The 17,183-nt window shown below is 42.9% G+C and overlaps 1 protein-coding gene across 1 annotated transcript in view; it reads left to right on the plus strand.

The window, feature by feature from the left end:
• The window catches only part of NKAIN1 (sodium/potassium transporting ATPase interacting 1), a 39,521-nt gene that overhangs the window by 14,340 nt on the left and 7,998 nt on the right, over window positions 1–17,183 (plus strand). Inside the window, exons 2-5 of the mRNA XM_034413716.3 lie at window positions 9,646–9,783; window positions 11,486–11,566; window positions 15,305–15,502; window positions 16,661–16,721. Of these exons, the coding sequence (XP_034269607.1) occupies window positions 9,646–9,783; window positions 11,486–11,566; window positions 15,305–15,502; window positions 16,661–16,721 (478 nt within the window). The remainder of the gene's footprint in view (window positions 1–9,645; window positions 9,784–11,485; window positions 11,567–15,304; window positions 15,503–16,660; window positions 16,722–17,183) is intronic.

Genomic DNA, 17,183 nt, shown 5'->3' on the forward strand with positions numbered 1-17,183 from the left:
TTAGAACAGCTGAGAATTACTTCATTCTCAGCTTAGTCCAAATTAATTCCGAAACAAATCCTTCATAAACAGTCCTTCAGCCTTATCACAAACCTTTGTCTTCTTTGGCACCCTGCCAAAGGCTTTTCTTGGCAAAATCCCACAAAGTTCAGAAGCAAGAGACCCGACAAGAAACAAATGTAGCAATGTTGCTTTCCTACAAAGATCCCAAGAGCCATTGTTGCTCTTTTAAGCCTTCTGGAAGGGGCCAATCATCTCCTGGCCTTACTCCCAAGTTGTCCTTTTTGCTTAAGCTGCTCTTGCCTTCTGGCAGATCTTCGCATACATGCACTAGGAACAGGCTCCTCCTGTTCCTCTGCCTCTCTGCTATCCGCCTCTGGAGGCTCCAGACTCTGTGCATCGCTCCCAGATGGCCCTGGCCCCATCTCTGCCTTCGATGCAGAGCCCTCGTCTGGGCCTTCCCCTAACTCCAGGACTGGCCCATGTTCCTCCTCAGCCTCCTCACTGTCCGATTCCGCTGCCAGCTCCACAGGCTGCTGGTGGATCACAACATCGACCTCCAAACATGTGGAAATAATTTAATAAGTACCAAGTTTAATTAATAGTACCACAAATAATAATGAATAGATACAACTCAAGGCTGTTCTTGCTACTGACCATCCAACCTGGGTAACACTGTCTCACCACTAATTACCTCCCCTTCAGGACCAAGGACTAGCATGGAGCTCTACAGAGACCTGGAAAGATTAATTGATCCCCAATCAACCTTCCATCATTCATCAATCACTTGTTGACTCCCTGACATTTACTGACCCACCTTTTGACCGTAGGCCATTTATCGATCCCTTGGATAATCGCATTGATCCTTGGGGTCAATATTGATCTCATGGCAAACACTGCTCCCAGTGGTAACCTAGCACCTATTAAGTTAATCCCAAAGAAATGTAGCGTCTTGCAATTTTATTAATGTTACGTTAGACTAGGCAACAGGATGTCAACCCAGCCCTGTGCCCTTAAATAAATAAATAAATAAATAAATGGGATTTTGTATTTAGTAGTTGCCCCAAAATTTGCATCTACAGTAGCGGCCAAAATTGTGGAAACCTTTAGGGAAAAGTATATTTTCTAAAACTAGCTAATAACACCACTTTTGTTTGGAGTAGTATTGTAAAATTGTATATCAATGGAAAGATAATTGAATCAAGGATGTAATGCAATAACTTTTATGAAGGATTTGCTATTAGAATAGCAGTTACAATATAAAGAAGAAAAGTGAAACGTAGAAAAATACATGGTTTTATTACCATTTTATTAAAGCATGAATTACGGCCTTACAACGTCTTCCCATGGAGTGAACCAAGTCTTTGAGTTCTGCAGCTGTTCTAATGTGAAACCAAGATTGAATGATGGCTTCTATTAACTGGGTTTTATTGCTGGGTCGCTTCTGACTAACAAGTTTCTTTAGTTGGCTCCATAGATTTTCAATTGGGTTAAGCTCCGGGCTATTCCCAGGCCATTCCAGGAGTGGAATATGATTATCTTGACCACACACCCCCAAAAGTGGTGTTATTAGCTATCAAACCTCAAAAATACACTTTCCCCAAAACGTTTCCACAATTTTGGCCACTCCTGTATAGGTGAGAATTATTTGAAATAACAAAAATTTGTGGTCACTTGCTTTTTATGAGAAGGTTGAAGTTCGACCCTGACATTTAAACATGCAATTCCATTCCTGTGAGTTTAAAAGGCAAGGGTCTGACACTTTAGCTGAAAGCATAGAGGGCTTTATATCCTTTTTAAAGTCCAAATTGTAAGGGCAGTTGTGTTTTACGTCTCTTCTTTGTATGCATCCGTGTTTTTTTGGTACGTAACTTAAGCTACCTAAAGAATGAGGTGGTGCTGAGTCATCTCTATAAATGGCTGTCATTCTTGTATGGGAGAGAGCAAGAACAAGTCAAAGACACTACTAAAAGAAAAATTTTCTAACTAAGCCTTTTGGAGTAGAGATTGTGTTTTACTGCGAGCGCTTCTTATGATGCCTCACTATTTTTCCTTAAGCAAAATTTAGTCCAGCGTAATACGAATAAAATCTTTGTGATACATTTGTATTTTTGGAAAGATGGAATTCTGACTTCGGAGCGTGAGAACAGATTTTTGTGAGATTTGATAATTGCATAATAAAATAGAATAGAATAACAGAGTTGGAAGGGACCTTGGAGGTCTTCTAGTCCAAGCCCCTGCTTAGGCAGGAAACCCTACACCACTTCAGACAAATGGTTATCCAACCTCCTCTTAAAAACTTCCAGTGTTGGAGCATCTACAACTTCTTGGAGGCAAGTTGTTCCACTGATTAATTGTTCTCACTGTCAGGAAATTTCTCCTTAGTTCTAGGCTGCTTCTCTCCTTGATTAGTTTCCACCGTTCAGAGAAAGCTTTTAAGGTTAGAGTAGGGATGAGGAATTTCTGACCATGCTGATGCCAAAAATGCCCCCTACTATTTTTTCCCTATGGCCACACTAATGGCTTCCATGGTAGTTTAGAAATAGCAGGACCTCCGGAAAATGGCATTCCTTATCGTTGGTACAGAAACAGCAGAAAGACTTCGTACACCATCTTTTAATCTATTCACAGTAGTGGCCAAAATTGTGGAAACCCAACATCTTCTTAAAAACTTCCAGTGTTGGCGCATTTGCAACTTCTGAAGGCAAGTTGTTCCACTGATTAACTGTTCTAACCGTCAGGAAATCTCTTAGTTCTAATTTGTTTCTCTCCTTGATTAGTTTCCACCCATTGCTTCTTGTCCTGCCCTCAGGTGCTTTGGAGAAGAGCTTGACTCCCTCTTCTTTGGGGCAGCCCCTGAGATATTGGAATGCTGCTATCATGTCTCCCCTAGTCCTTCTTTTCATTAAACTAGACATACCCAGTTCCTGCAACCGTTCTTCATATGTTTTAGCCTCCAGTCCCCTAATCATCTTTGTTGCTCTTCTCTGCACTCTTTCTAGAGTCTCAACATCTTTTTTAAATCATGGCGACCAAAACTGGATGCAGTATTCCAAGTGTGGCCTTACCAATATTATCCCTTTTCCCCCCATCTTCTTCACTAACCCCTCTTATTGGTATCATTATTATGATTATTATTACTCTGTTGCCTTGCATGTATATTGAGAGCTTTTGAGACAAATTTCTTGTGTGTCTAATCACACTTGGTCAAATAAAGTATTCAGTTTGGTCCCCATTCCATTTTAATTTAGGAAGGAGGAAGTCAAGGAACGCAGTCTTGGGCATCTTGGTTTCGATGTTGCCGATTTGTCGTGATCATAAAGAGCAGCTATTTCTTTGAAGGGTTGTGTAACCTAAGTCACTATATTTATACTTTGCCTTTTTTGCAACCAGGAAGTTGACCAACATGGCATGAGATGAGGAACTTCTCTTCATTCTATTCTCTGAATAATAGCCTTGCAATAACCAAAAAAATCTTGGCTTAGCCAATCACAATTTTAAAACAGCCTGATTGGTCTGGTGCACACATAACCATGAAGCCAAAAGTGCCAGAAGAACACTCAAGGCATTGCAATAATTCTCTTTAAACACTCCAACTGTATCCAAGAGCTTTCACAGAAACATTAAAAGCAAAGCTATACTGGATAAGTTGCTCTTATTGCAGATATATTGTCTTCTATAGGGCCTAAGAATCTAATTATAGATGTGTTTGTTCCAAGATTGAAATCTTGAGTTTTTCCCCCCTTCCATCCTTCATCATAATGGATTGTTTGGTGCGATCTATTTTTTTCTGTACTGACATAACAGTCTTGCTGGTTCCAGAATGCTGGTCCCAGTCTTGCTGGTCAGAACTTGCCAGCTTCAATTCCGACATAATGTCTGGGTTTATAGATGAAACTGTATCATAATTGAGCCTAATATGTGGCCCCCACCACAGAGATTGGGCAGAGTTATCCAGTAGCAGGGATGCTATTCAGCAAGTTCTGACAGGTTCTGGAGAACTGGTAGCGGAAATTTTCAGTAGTTTGGAGAACTGGCAAATACCACCTCTGGCTGGCCCCAGCAGTAGGGAGGGAATGGAGATTTTGCAGTATCCTTCCCCTGCCACGCCCACCAAGCCACGCTCACAGAACCGGTAGTAAAAAAATTTGAATTCCACCACTGTTCAGTAGAACACTATATTAGAATTGGGCTTAAACCTGCAGCTTCAGCCTCTGAAATATGGAATAGAGATCTTGAAGTGAGCATAGAGCAATCTGGTTGCAGTCTTCCTTACTGGCTGAGTGTATACAACACTCAAGTTGGTTCCTGCATTAATCTATTTTTTTTTAAATTTGCCAAATCCTGAACTAACCCAATGGCTTGGGTTAACACAATACATTAGTCATACACATTGTAATTAAGGTTACAATTGTAATAACCTGTGTCCCTATTTTGGACTCTTTTACTGACATATTGTCTGAACACACTATGCCTATTCTCAAAGAGGGTGAAATATTCTATGCCCAAAAGTTTGGGTTAATTGAATAAAACAAGGGTCCCCAACCTTGGCAACTTGTGGACTTCAACTCCCAGAATTCCCCAGCCAGGATGGGTCTTGCCAAGTTGCCAAATTTGGAGACCCCCTGGAATAAACCATGGTCAAACTACATTGTGCAAACACGCGCATTGTATTGCATGATCCCAGGCCATTGAATTAATTGAGCCCTCCCTTCATCCACCTTGCATTTTATAATTTGCAATTGATGAGATTCTGTATTCCCCACATTGGCCTGGGCCAGGGGTCAGCAACCCGTGGCTCTGGAGCCGCATGTGGCTCTTTCATCCCTCTGCTGCGGCTCCCTGTTGCTGGTTGGCTCCACAATAGATAGGGCTTTCGGTTAGGACAGGTAGAGGAAAAAGGATGCCACGCTAGGAGGAGACTCTATGGTGGGGGAATTGGACTTCTGGTCGCCTCCAGAATTGAATGGGGGCTTCCAGTTAGGACCCTTGTGGCTTTTTGAGTGTTTAAGGTTGCCGACCCCTGGCCTGGGCCAAAGCCCCCAACTGGCTGCTTCCTTTATTCAGTTTGCAACAAGAGGGCCAGAAGAAGACAATTGCATCTTGGTGTTCTTCGTCCTCCAGCTTTCTGTCTCCATTTGCTTTGTATTGGGAGCGATTGAATAAAATATAATGAAATAGATTTTTGGAAGCAGACAGAGTCAAGGATGCAAAAAAGCTTTGTATCTCTGGATAGATTATTGGGGAGCTATCTAGTGTCAAAAAGGAAGCACCGTTGCTTTTCCATAGCTTGATGGGCAGCCATTCTGTTATTATGAGGGCAATATTACCATTCCTGCACAAATATCTTCACCTGCAATTTAAGTGAAACCTAATTGTCAGCAATTTAACTGCTGTTACTAAAGAAAGCTATAATCAGGACAGACAGTCATCTTCATTTAAAGCCAATTAAGCTATCAGCTTGTGCCTTCTCATCAAGATACACAGTAGCCTGGTAGTGGCAATGCCAAATGTGCAGGCAGAATGCTTTCTAGCAGAAGATTGTTATGCGTAATAACAAAATTAACAGGTGCTCATCTGCAGCAATTTGTTTTGCAATCAAGCTTGCAATTATTATTTTTTTTTCCAGACTCTTAAAGGGTTCTAGGCTAGTTATCTGTTAGCCGGTTTGGATGTTGGCTTTGTTCCCTTGGGAGGCGATAGGAGCTGAAGTCCGCCTTGGAAGCACCTGGTTGGAACAAGCTCTTGTTGAACTTCTCCAATGGCATAGATCTGAAGAGAGATTCAAGGCGTTATCAAATATACAGATGGTATCTCACTCTCTATACGTGTTCTTGCCTTGCAGCCTTATCTCTAATTGAGGATTCACAGTCCTCTTCCCTCCCTCCCTCCCTTGTAGATATGTTTCCCAAAACTCCTAGAAAATTGATGGTTAATACTACTCTCACAAATAAGAGGGCTCAAGAACCCAAGATTACACGTGGACTTTCTGGGGTGGTACCAGAAGTTTCACTGGTTCAGAAATGTTACTTCTGGTGCAGTTTAATTAAATGAGATCTCCACCGAGCCCAAGGCATATAGCAAATGAAATCACACAGTTCAAGGATAATGGCCCATTGGGATGCAATTAATCTCAAGGTTGTTTTGGTGCTGAGCTCTAGTAGTCACATGGGAGATAAAGGGATCTAATGTTGCACAAAGGGTTAGTTAAATATAGAGTAGCCAGATGAACTGTCTCCAAGGTCTTGATTGTTAGTGGCTTTCATGGATCTTGGTGATTTTTCAGTATCTATCTAAAGATACAGTATTAGGGATCGGATTTAATACTTTCTTTCTGCAAAGCTGGTTCTTCACAAAGCCGATGAAGACATACTTAAGGCTTAAGAACAATTCAAATACCATATGAACCTTTCTGAGTCAGTGCTCTCCATGTGATAACAACATCCATCATCTCCCAGCAATAACAGCAAAAGCAATTCTTCAATCGTCCCTAAGGCAGGAGGATGCTTTAAACTAGGAATTCAACAAGCAAGCCATAAACCATAATAATTAGTTTTGCATTTTATATTGAACCAAAATCAAGAGAAGCGCTACTATACATTAAACAGACTGGTGGGTTAGATGGGAGATCCTTCAAGGAGACAAAGTCTGTTGTTAGAGGAAGGGAATCTTTAGATCCAGCTCACCAGAGATAGCACCTTAGAAACAAAGCCTTGTTCTGATAGTATATCAGAGCTGTGGTGGCGCAGTGGTTAGAGTGAAGTACTGCAGGCTACTTCTGCTGACTGTCGGCTGCCTGCAATTTGGCAGTTCGAATCTCACCAGGCTCAAGGTTGACTCAGCCTTCCATCCTTCCGAGGTGGGTAAAATGAGGACCCAGATTGTTGTGGGCAATAGGCTGACTGTAAACCGCTTAGAGAGGGCTGTAAAGCACTGTGAAGTGGTATATAAGTCTAAGTGCTATTGCTATATCTCACAAGGTTGTATTTATATATGCAACTGCCAGTTTTCAAGCGATGAGAAATCAAGTTACGCAGTTGCCTGTACTCTCTGTTGCAGAGTTGACAAGGAAGCTAACTGTTATCTGGAGTTGCTAATATTTTATTACTTTCTGAATCTCACATTCCCTTTTTAATTTATTTATTAAATGTATTGGCCACCCATCTTACCATAGAGTATCTGTCGGTAGCTTACAATACAATATTAAAAAGTTAAAAGTATACAATACTGTAAACAATACTATAAAATAACTATAAAAACTATAACTATAACTATATAGTTATAAGTATAAAATAAACTATAAAAACTATAACTATAAAATACCAATACTATTGCTGAGCACATTGTAAGCCACCCTGAGTCTTCGGAGAAGGGCGGCATATAAATCAAATTAAAAAATAAATAAATACTCAATCCTAATTAAAAGATGGGGAGGGACGGAGTAGGTTGAGAAGGGGAGGTGAGATCTGTTATTAACTATCAACCATCACCAATGTGAAATTTCCCCATTGAAGCTCCAGGCCAATTGGCAGAGCCACATTTTTACGAAAGGTTAGGAGGGTGGAAGCTGACCTCACTCCAGGGTGCAAGATGTTCCAAAGGCAGGGGTGGACTACTGGGGATTTGCAGGGGTTCGGGAGAACCTCTAGCTAAGATTCTGTGCAGTTCGGAGAACCCCTAAATCCCACTCCTGGCTGGCCCCGCCCCACCCTGCCCCTCCCCTGAGTCCCCATGCGGCCCGTTTTGGATGCAAGTAAGTACAGGGCATGCGCAGAGGCTCGGGGAGGGTGAAAAACGGGCCTACTGGAAGTTCTGGAAGTCCATTTCCGGCCTCTAGAGGGCCTCCGGAGCCTGGGGAGGCTATTTTCGCCCTCCCGGAGGCTCGAGGAAAGCCTCCGGAGCCTGGGGAGGGCAAAAACGACCCCTCCGTCATGGTGCATGAGGCTGACATGGCCACACCCACCATGGCCACGCCCACCCAGCAACCAGGCAGAGAACCCTTGCTAAAATTTTTGGAGCCCACCCCTGTCCAAAGGGTAGGTGCAACGGCAGAGAAGGCTCTTCTGGACCCTGGCAGCTGGAATACCCTGACCGATGGAGCCCTCAGCATGCTTCCTATGTCGGCACGGGTGGGGGCGGCCCAATCTCAGTTGGATGAGACTTGTACCCAATCTGCTACATATCTCACAACTCTTTGAATACTGCCTGTAATAATGATTATTTTCTGTTACTGTAAGCAGAAGCAGGTCCTGGCTTGGAACTGGCATAGTATTTCATTATCATGATTAATCTGACCATGTTCACTATTCCGGGGCCTCCTTCAGATGTGCTGAAACTGCAGTTTACCAGATGTGTTGGATGCTAACTCTCACTAGGCCCAATCCCCACAGAGCCACCTAACAATGGGAGCTGTACTCCAAGAGCAACAGTTGTGGAAAGCTATACTGTGGCAGACCATTTTAATGGTGTCAGAGATTAATTGCCAGCTTTTTTTTAACCCTAGGCCCCAGAGGTGGACTACATGATTCATGGCTGATCTCATCGCAGGGAAATGGAAGGTCCACCAAGGAAACACACTGACTCTTAACTTCAAAGGACTTGGTGTTCAGTAGGGCTGTTAAGAACCCAATTAGCCTAATCTAGAAGGCTAAGTCACCTGCAAAAATGATTTATGAGGGTTGTCAGACTTAAAGTATGGAGGGGAAGGAAGGAAGTGTGGAGACAGGATCCCCGCTGACAGGTGTGGTTAATTTCAGAGGCTTGCAGTGAAATGTTGGCCTGGATTCAAGGATTCAGCCTTGTTTTCAATTTCTAATGAAAGCTTTGGAGAGAACTAGCCTCCCAAATAATCTAGGGGAATCCCTCTTTTGTCTCATCTAAGAAGCTTCTTCAGCTCTGACTGGATGGTAGTGGGGAATGGAAGGATTTATACTCCTTGCAGACAGCTGGTCATTTGCCTCCTTTTAGAGGGTCCTTGAAGCACTTGGAGGTTTATCTGTGTCCTCAGGGTCACCTGAGGAGTGCTCCTGGTTCCTGTAGGCGACCCTGAGGACACAGATAAACCTTCAAGTGCTTCAAGGACCCTCAAAAAGGATGCAAATGTCCAGCTGTCTGCAAGGAGTATAAATCCTTCCGTTCTCCACTATCCTATCAGAGCTGAAGAAGCTTCTTGGACAAGAAGCGAAACATCTTCAAAAGAAAAAAACAAAAAAGTCCAGTTGCCTCCTGAAAAAAGCACCTTCGGGACAACCATGACATGGATGACTAAGAATCTCTTACAGACTCTTGGATTCAAAGGAACAAGCTCCTGGGGACATACCCAGGTTTACCACTTTGGGGACAACTATCTTCTTTTCCTCCTCTTGGTAATTGAAGCATCCGCTCATTTGTGCTCATTTCCACCTGTGCCATTTGCCAGTGCAAACATCCTTTTCTTTGCCTTGCGATGGATCCCCCATAAATCCCCCCCTGTTTTGGAATATATTTCTTTGACAGCAGCCAATGAATCACGCCAACATCTCTGTTGGTTGTGACTAATAGCCCATAGGGTTTCTTATTAATTCTGTGGTAGACTTTGCTGCTTTCTTATTCTGTGTAACACTGTGCAATGAAGAATTCTTTGTCTGCCTTTATGGTCTCTTGTAGGTTGCAGCCCTGGAGAGACAGATATTTGACTTCCTGGGTTATCAATGGTTGCCGATCCTGGCCAATTTTTTACACATTATGGCCGTCATCCTGGGTATTTTTGGCACCCTTCAGTACAGATCCAGATACCTCATGCTGGTAAGTATAATATCCTACTCTCTGGGTTTTTTTTTGCTTCTTTTATCAAAATAGTGAAATATGTTGGATTGTTGCTTGGTATAAATTAGGGCGTGTCAAATTTTTTCAGCTTTCCACTTCCAAACATTGAGGGTTCTCAAAAATTGTGATGTGCCTTAGGGATTGTAAAGATATTTTGGTTACTTTAATATAATTTAGATGTGCCTGGTAAGTAACTACTCCCTGAAAATAATATCTCCCTGGATAATAAGTCTTCCCCCAAAAATAAACCCTTCCCCAAAAATAAGCCCTCCCCTGAACATAAGCCCTCCCCAAAAATATTAGGTAAACAGCAAGAGGAGCTCTGTCTTGCTCCACACGGCCCAATATAATAAGACCTCCTCCCCGAAAATAAGGTCAAGTGCTTATTTCGGGTTCAAAAAAATATAAGACAGGGTCTTATTTTTGGGGAAACACAGTATATAAATATCATAACTTTTTAACATTTTATTTGTTTTGTTTACTGTTGTATTTATGCTGCCAGTTTTTAGGACCGTGAATGCATAAAATTAAGACTTCCAATCAGATACATTTCAATCAAAATTAAAACAATTAAAGCTCCCTTTTTATGACTCTGCAATCAATAGCTCAGTGATTAAAAATGCTAAGCTGGAGAGCTGACAGGCTGGGTTTGAGACCCGAACTCTGTGCAATGGGCGAGCTCCCATTACTTGCCCCAGCTCCCACACACCTAGAGGTTGGAAAGCATGCAAATGCAAGGTGATTAATAGGTACCACTTCGGTGGGAAGGTAACAGCGTTCCATGTGCCTTTGCCATATAGCCATGTTGGCCACATGACCACGGAAATTGTCTTCAGACAATGCTGGCTCCCTCGGCCAAAAAATGGAGATGAGCACCGTACCCTAGAGTCGGGCATGATTGATAGGGAAACTTTTACCTTTACTTGTAGTCCGTATTCAGAGTTGGGGCAATTGGATGGAGCTGAGCATTTACTGGCCAGATGCTCTTCCTGATGCCTATCCAGAGTTCGCAGCAGATGTTTTTTCTTTGTGTTCTAGGAGAGAAACATCAGCAGCTACCTAGGATTGAACTTTCAACCTTCCAAGTGGGAGGCGAGCATCATCACCACTAGGCCACAACGCCACTCTAATCAAAAATAAAATAATTGACATTAAAAACCTGGATAGACAACCTGGATAAACGGTGTTTTTAGAGCCCCCTCAAGAGAACAGTCAAGAGATGATTTTATGACTAGTTGTAATACTAGTTGTAAAAAAAATTAGGTATTAAGTAGGAACCTAACATGAACCAGTAGTATCCATAACCTTAACGTAGAGTGCAGAATGACTGGGGATATTGCAATATTGTGTTGATAGTAAAGCTACCCCGAGTTGCCTCGTGGCGAGATGGGCAACAAATAAATTTAATCAATAAATAGAATAATAAAGCAAATCACGGCTTAGTGTAATGCACAAACCCACTCTGATTTTGGAAGTTAGGTTTTAATGATTAAAAAGGTCTACTTGTTTTAGGAATCTTCGTTCAGATTCTTAAGTTTAAATCTTCAATATGTGTTGTTTTTCTGCAGCTGGATATATTTAGGGTAAGAACGATAGAAAACAAGCATCTATCTCCAATTGTTTTAATAGTTTTTTTTCCCCATTGTACGTCTTCAACCTGCCTCTTTCTCTCCCTCACTAGTATGCTGTGTGGCTCATTGTCTGGGTTGGTTGGAATGCATTTATCATCTGTTTTTACCTGGAAGTCGGACACCTTTCACAGGTAATTACCTCTCTAATCACACCCAGAACTTGCCCTTCTCGAGCCATCGGTCCACCCAACAGCTTCCCATCCATCACCTTTCCAGCAGCAATTGCTCCTTGGGATAGAGATTAAGAATTCAGGAGAAGATCGCAGGTTGTAAATGCTTCCATGTTTCTTTCAAATTAAGTCTAACCCAATCCGTCCCGTCTCTCGTTCCCCCCCCCCCGGCAACTTCTTCCAGTGCTGACATTGCAGGTCCAATTTGGCACGATACTGGGAGACCACTGGGAGTCTTGCTGTGTTGCTCTGTGTTATAAATAAATGAGGGTTTGGCCTCTCCAGGTGTTCAGGCTGTGTGAGGGTTTCCCCACCCACCCCCTTCTCTCACTGGGGCATTTCTCTTTTATGGCATGCACAGGTTTTGCAAGTAAAGACAAATCTCTGTTTGAAATGCAGTGCTCACAGAGCACGTTGACAGAAACCGCTCTGTTTTGTAAACAGATGGGCTGATCCACAAGGGAAGATGGGGGGCTGGGAGGGAAGGAAGACAAATCAGGCTGTATTTTTACTGGAGCAGTATAAATGCATTGGGAGTGTGTGTGTGTGTGTCTCATCCGGATACTGTTCACTGATTAAATCAGGTTCCAAGGAGATCATCATTGTGAATTCAAACCACACTTTTATCAGGGTTATAGATTCATGGATCTCGTATGTCATTTTAGGAAAGACGTTGCTGCCTGTTTATGGTGGACCAGGAGCAGGGGTGAAATCCAGCAGGTTTGACAGGTTCTGGAGAACCGGTAGTGGAAATTTTGAGTAGTTTGGAGAACTGGCAAATACCACCTCTGGCTGGCCCCAGAGTGGGGTAGGAATGGAGATTTTGCAGTATCCTTCCCCTAGGAGTGGGGAGGGAATGGGGATTTTGCAGTATCCTTCCCCCAGGAGTGGGGAGGGAATGGAGATTTTGCAGTATCCTTTCCCTGGAGTGGGATTGGAATGGAGATTTTGCAGTATCCTTCCCCTGCAATGCCCACCAAGCCACGCCCACAGAACCCGTAGTAAAAAATTTTTGAATTTCACCATTGACCAGGGGGAATGCCTCTTCTAATTAGTATTAAATTGTATCTGTCAGGCGCAAATAACCAGGAGCATTTGTCAAGTTCAAAGCACAGAACAGTTATCTATTTACAAGAATCTAGTCAACTAATGGTCAAAGCAAAGTTGGTGCTAGATAAGGGTCAATGAATTCATGGGGAAGGGAGCTGGACTTGGCTCTCTTGTTGCAATTCATCGACTCCAAACTGATGACCCATTTAACTCCGCCTTCCATTTCAGCCTGCTCTTCTATGGTTTCTCAACCTTAGCAACTTTAAGATATATGGACGTCAGCTCCCAGAATTCTGGGAAATGAAGTCCACACATCTTAAAAATTGCTAAGGTTGTTTTATTCCAAGCCCAGCTTTTTAAAAAAATCATTGTTTATTTTTCTGGCATTGTTATTGCCATCGTTATCATTATTATTTAAACAAAGACTATGCCATCTAATTCTGTGGAGAAGTTTATAATAACCAGAAATGTTGAAGTCCAATATGTATTGAACCAGTTTCAGGGCTAGAGCAGTATGTCCTGTCATCTTCCATGGGCAGAGGATGACACAACAATCTCATTCATGTCTTTTAAAGTTTGAATTAGAGGTGAATGAGAAATATGAATGCAGAGTTTCCAGGTCCAACTTCTCAAACCCATAAAGAAACCAGAATGCAGCTGTCTGGAGTTTTTCTCTTTTGTGGCGGCATGGGTAAAGAGGAGTGTATGTTCATTTCAAGGAGGAAAACGTATTTGCAAGAATGCCTCATGGGTAAGGAAGAATTGGGCGACAGTCTTCTCCACCACCAAAGTTGAAAAGCTTCAACGATCTTCCCATCTTTCTTCGTTAAAATCCAACTTTTGCTTGCCGAGAAAGCCACAGAAAATACCCCATGGCTTGCCCAACTATAGGTGCTAGAATATATTTTCCAAGGCCTTCATGCAGTGGTGAAATCCAATTTTTTTTACTACCGGTTCTGTGGACATAGCTTGGTGGGCGTGGCAGGGGAAGGATACTGCAAAATCCCCATTCCCTCCCCACTCCAGGGGAAGGATACTGCAAAATCCCCATTCCCTCCCCACTCCTGCAGGAAGGATATTGCAAAATCTCCATTCCCACCCCACCCCACTCTGGGGCCAGCCAGAGGTGGTATTTGTTGGTTCTCCGAACTACTCAAAATTTCTGCTACCGGTTCTCCAGAACTTGTCAGAACCTGCTGGATTTCACCCCTGTCTTCATGGCTTCTTAACGAAAAACAGTGCAAATAAGGTAAGGCAAGCTTTCAGAAAGAATATGCATCTAAAGCAGCCTGCACATGCAAACACACACACATACACACACACATACACAAACCTCCCCAAAGACCCTCCATGCCAACCTGGAAAAAGAATCCCTGACTAATTCTGTGAGGTCATAAAGACAATGCCGCACCCCACCACCCATTCCCTCAAAAATAAATGTGAATCCTTTCCAGCCAGGTGTAAATAAAGTTTTTGACTGGACTATTGTACGAAGAATTTTCAACTCTCGACTTGCTTCATAATCTCCTTTCGATTCAAAAATTAAGGAGGAAGACTAAATCCCTTTGCAGAATTCTTTTCTTCTTTAGCTAAACATATTGATCAGAGGCAATCAGGCTGGAAGAGGGCCCAAAAGGGGGTCTTTGCTGACTCTGTATTTTCTGGTGTCTTGATAGTTGGAGGACAGGAAATAGTGGGGGAATTATAAGATAGCTGGCTTCTAATTTATCTAATTTGTCATTCTCCAAAGAGCAAGAATTATGGGTGCATTGTATGCACCTCCTAGTAGTTGGATAAGATCAATACTGTGTCAACTTACAAAGTACTCTACAAATTAGAAATTCTGGCTGGCACAGAAGGCACTAAAACTGACCACTACTGTTGTGGCATGGATAAGGGGGTAAGGCTGCTTATGGAGTCTACTCATTTATTATCTTAATGGAAAGTATTATGTGAAAATCTTGATTGACCTACCTAAACTATGATGTGCAGCAAAAGTCAGTATTTATGAACTCATCAAATCAGTGGCCTCTGCAGGGTTCAAAATTGACAGATAGTAGATGGGAGTATCAGAATGCACACTGTGTTCCTTTGGTTTGTACTGTGATGCTTTGCCCATCAACTTCCCAATTTTAACACTCCATCACCCTAGATGTCATTGCTTCTGATGACCATTTCTCTTCTCTTTGCATAGCATGGCTTACCTCAAAGGGATTATCAATATGTACTGTATTTTTTGTATAAGACACACCCTCCCCCCCCCTAAAAGTAGGTGAAAATTTAGGTGCATCTTATAGACTGAATACAGGCGTTTTTGGCCTCCAGAACCCTCCGCACTTTGCGTTTTCGCCCTCCCAGACCCACAGAAACACTCTGCAGTGCTCCGCACAGCCCATTTTTGCCAAAATGCACCCGTTTTTGGTGAAAATGAGCTGTGCGGAGCACTGCAGAGTGCTTCTGGGGGCCTGGGAGGGTGAAAATCCAATGCATGGAACCCCAAAGCTATTTTTTTTCTTGTTTTCCTCCTGTAAATTTAGGCACGTCTTATAGTGCGGTGCGTCTTATAGTCCGAAAAATACGGTATATATTCTCCCTCTTTGTAGTGGTCCAAACATCGCTGTTGAGTTCATCTTTCTCCCATTTCTGCAGGATCGAGACTTCATCATGACCTTTAACACATCATTGCATCGCTCTTGGTGGATGGAGAACGGTCCTGGTTGCCTGGTGACCCCTGTGATCAACTCCAACCTGGCCTTAGAAGACCATCACGTCATCACAGTAACTGGATGCTTGCTCGATTATCAATATATTGAGGTGGTGAGCAGTGCAATGCAGATATTCCTTGCGGTAAGTAAGTGGTATAACAGTATCTCTTCTTGTTTGGGTTGGCCTCTCCATCACTTCTAAAAAACAAAACAAAACAGAGGCACTGAAGAATTCTATGGTTAGTTTTTGCTGCAGAATTCACACCCATATGAACGAAAACTTGCAGGACCACCTCCTACCGGCCTCCCACCGCCCTGTGCGTTCACATAGGGCTGCCCTCCTCCGGGTGCCATCGGCCGGACAATGTCAGCTGGTGGCACCTAGGATGAGGGCGTTCTCTGTGGCTGCACTGACCCTCTGGAATGAATTACCCGCTGGGCTCCGGACGGCCCCCGACCTCCGCTTTTTCTGCACTGGCCTGAAGACATGGCTTTTCCAGCAAATCTCTTGATCCGCTGGGAGTTTTTTAGTTTTAATTGTTGGGATTTTTAATTTTGTAATTGGACTGTTTTAGCATTAATTTATTGTCTTGTGTTTTATTGTTGTGAGCCGCCCTGAGTCCTTTGGGAGAAGGGCGGCATATAAATGTGAGTAAAATAAAATAAAAAATGGCTTGGTGGGTGTCGTTTGGTGAGCGTGGCAGGGGAAGGATACTGTAAAATCTCCATTCCCACCACACTCCAGGGGAAGGTTACTGCAAAAACCCCATTTCCTCCCGATCAGCTGGGACTCAGGAGGCAGAGAATAGATGGGGGCGGGGCCAGTCAGAATTTTTACTACCGGTTCTCCAGAACTGGTCAGAATCTGCTGAAACCCACCTCTGGAACACAACCAGATGAGCTAATTCTACTTTATTGTAAGACTAAAAGTAAAGGTTTCCCTGTCAGTCGTGTGACTTTAGGACATGTTGCTCCTCTCCATTTCTTGGCTGAGGGAACCATCGTTGTCCGAAGACTGTTTTCATAGTCATGTGGCCAGCATGGTTATATGCCAAAGGCACACCGAATGCTATTTCCTTCCCACCGAAGTGGTACCTATTTATCTACTCACATTTGCATGCTTTCCACCTGCCAGGTGGCCAGGAGCTGAGGCAAGTAATGGGAGAAATAAACTTGGCTGCTGGAGCTTTTCCCTCTTCAGTTTAAATGGTTGAATCCTGGTGTGATAATAATCAGTACATTTCTTTGCTTTCAAATCATTAATTCATGTATCTCTCTTTTCCAAACATGTACTTTGAAGCTATTCGGATTTGTTTACGCCTGCTATGTCAGCAAAATGTTTATGGAGGAGGAAGACAGCTGTAAGTATCCAGTTATCCCCTTGAAAAAGTAGGAGTGTTGCCCCTGCTTGAAATATTAGAATGACGCACAAGTGACTTGAGAAGAGATCAAAGAAATGTTTAATATTCCACTTCCTGCTGCGTAAAGATTGCCCTTCTTTTTCTCTCTTTTTTTCCCTTTCTTATTATGTGTTTATATAAGTTTATGTAAATGAGTAATGCAATGGCCTAGAGGTGGAGCTCTTGCCTCACAGTCAGGAGGCTGTGAGTTCGATCCTAGGTAGTAGCAGATATTTCTCTCTCTGGGCACAATGAGTATATATCTGCTGTGAACTCTGCATTGGCAACAGGAAGGGCATCAGGCCAGTAAATACTCAGCTCCATTCAGTTGCCCTGACTCCACCCCAATGCAAGGGATTACGGGGTTATTAAAAGGCAAAATAAGTTTATGTAAATCTTAATACAGGTAGTCCTTGACCTACA

This window comes from Pantherophis guttatus, chromosome 10 (assembly GCF_059756535.1).
Source record: "Pantherophis guttatus breed Tessera chromosome 10, ASM5975653v1, whole genome shotgun sequence".
Classification (NCBI taxonomy): Eukaryota; Metazoa; Chordata; class Lepidosauria; order Squamata; family Colubridae; genus Pantherophis; species Pantherophis guttatus.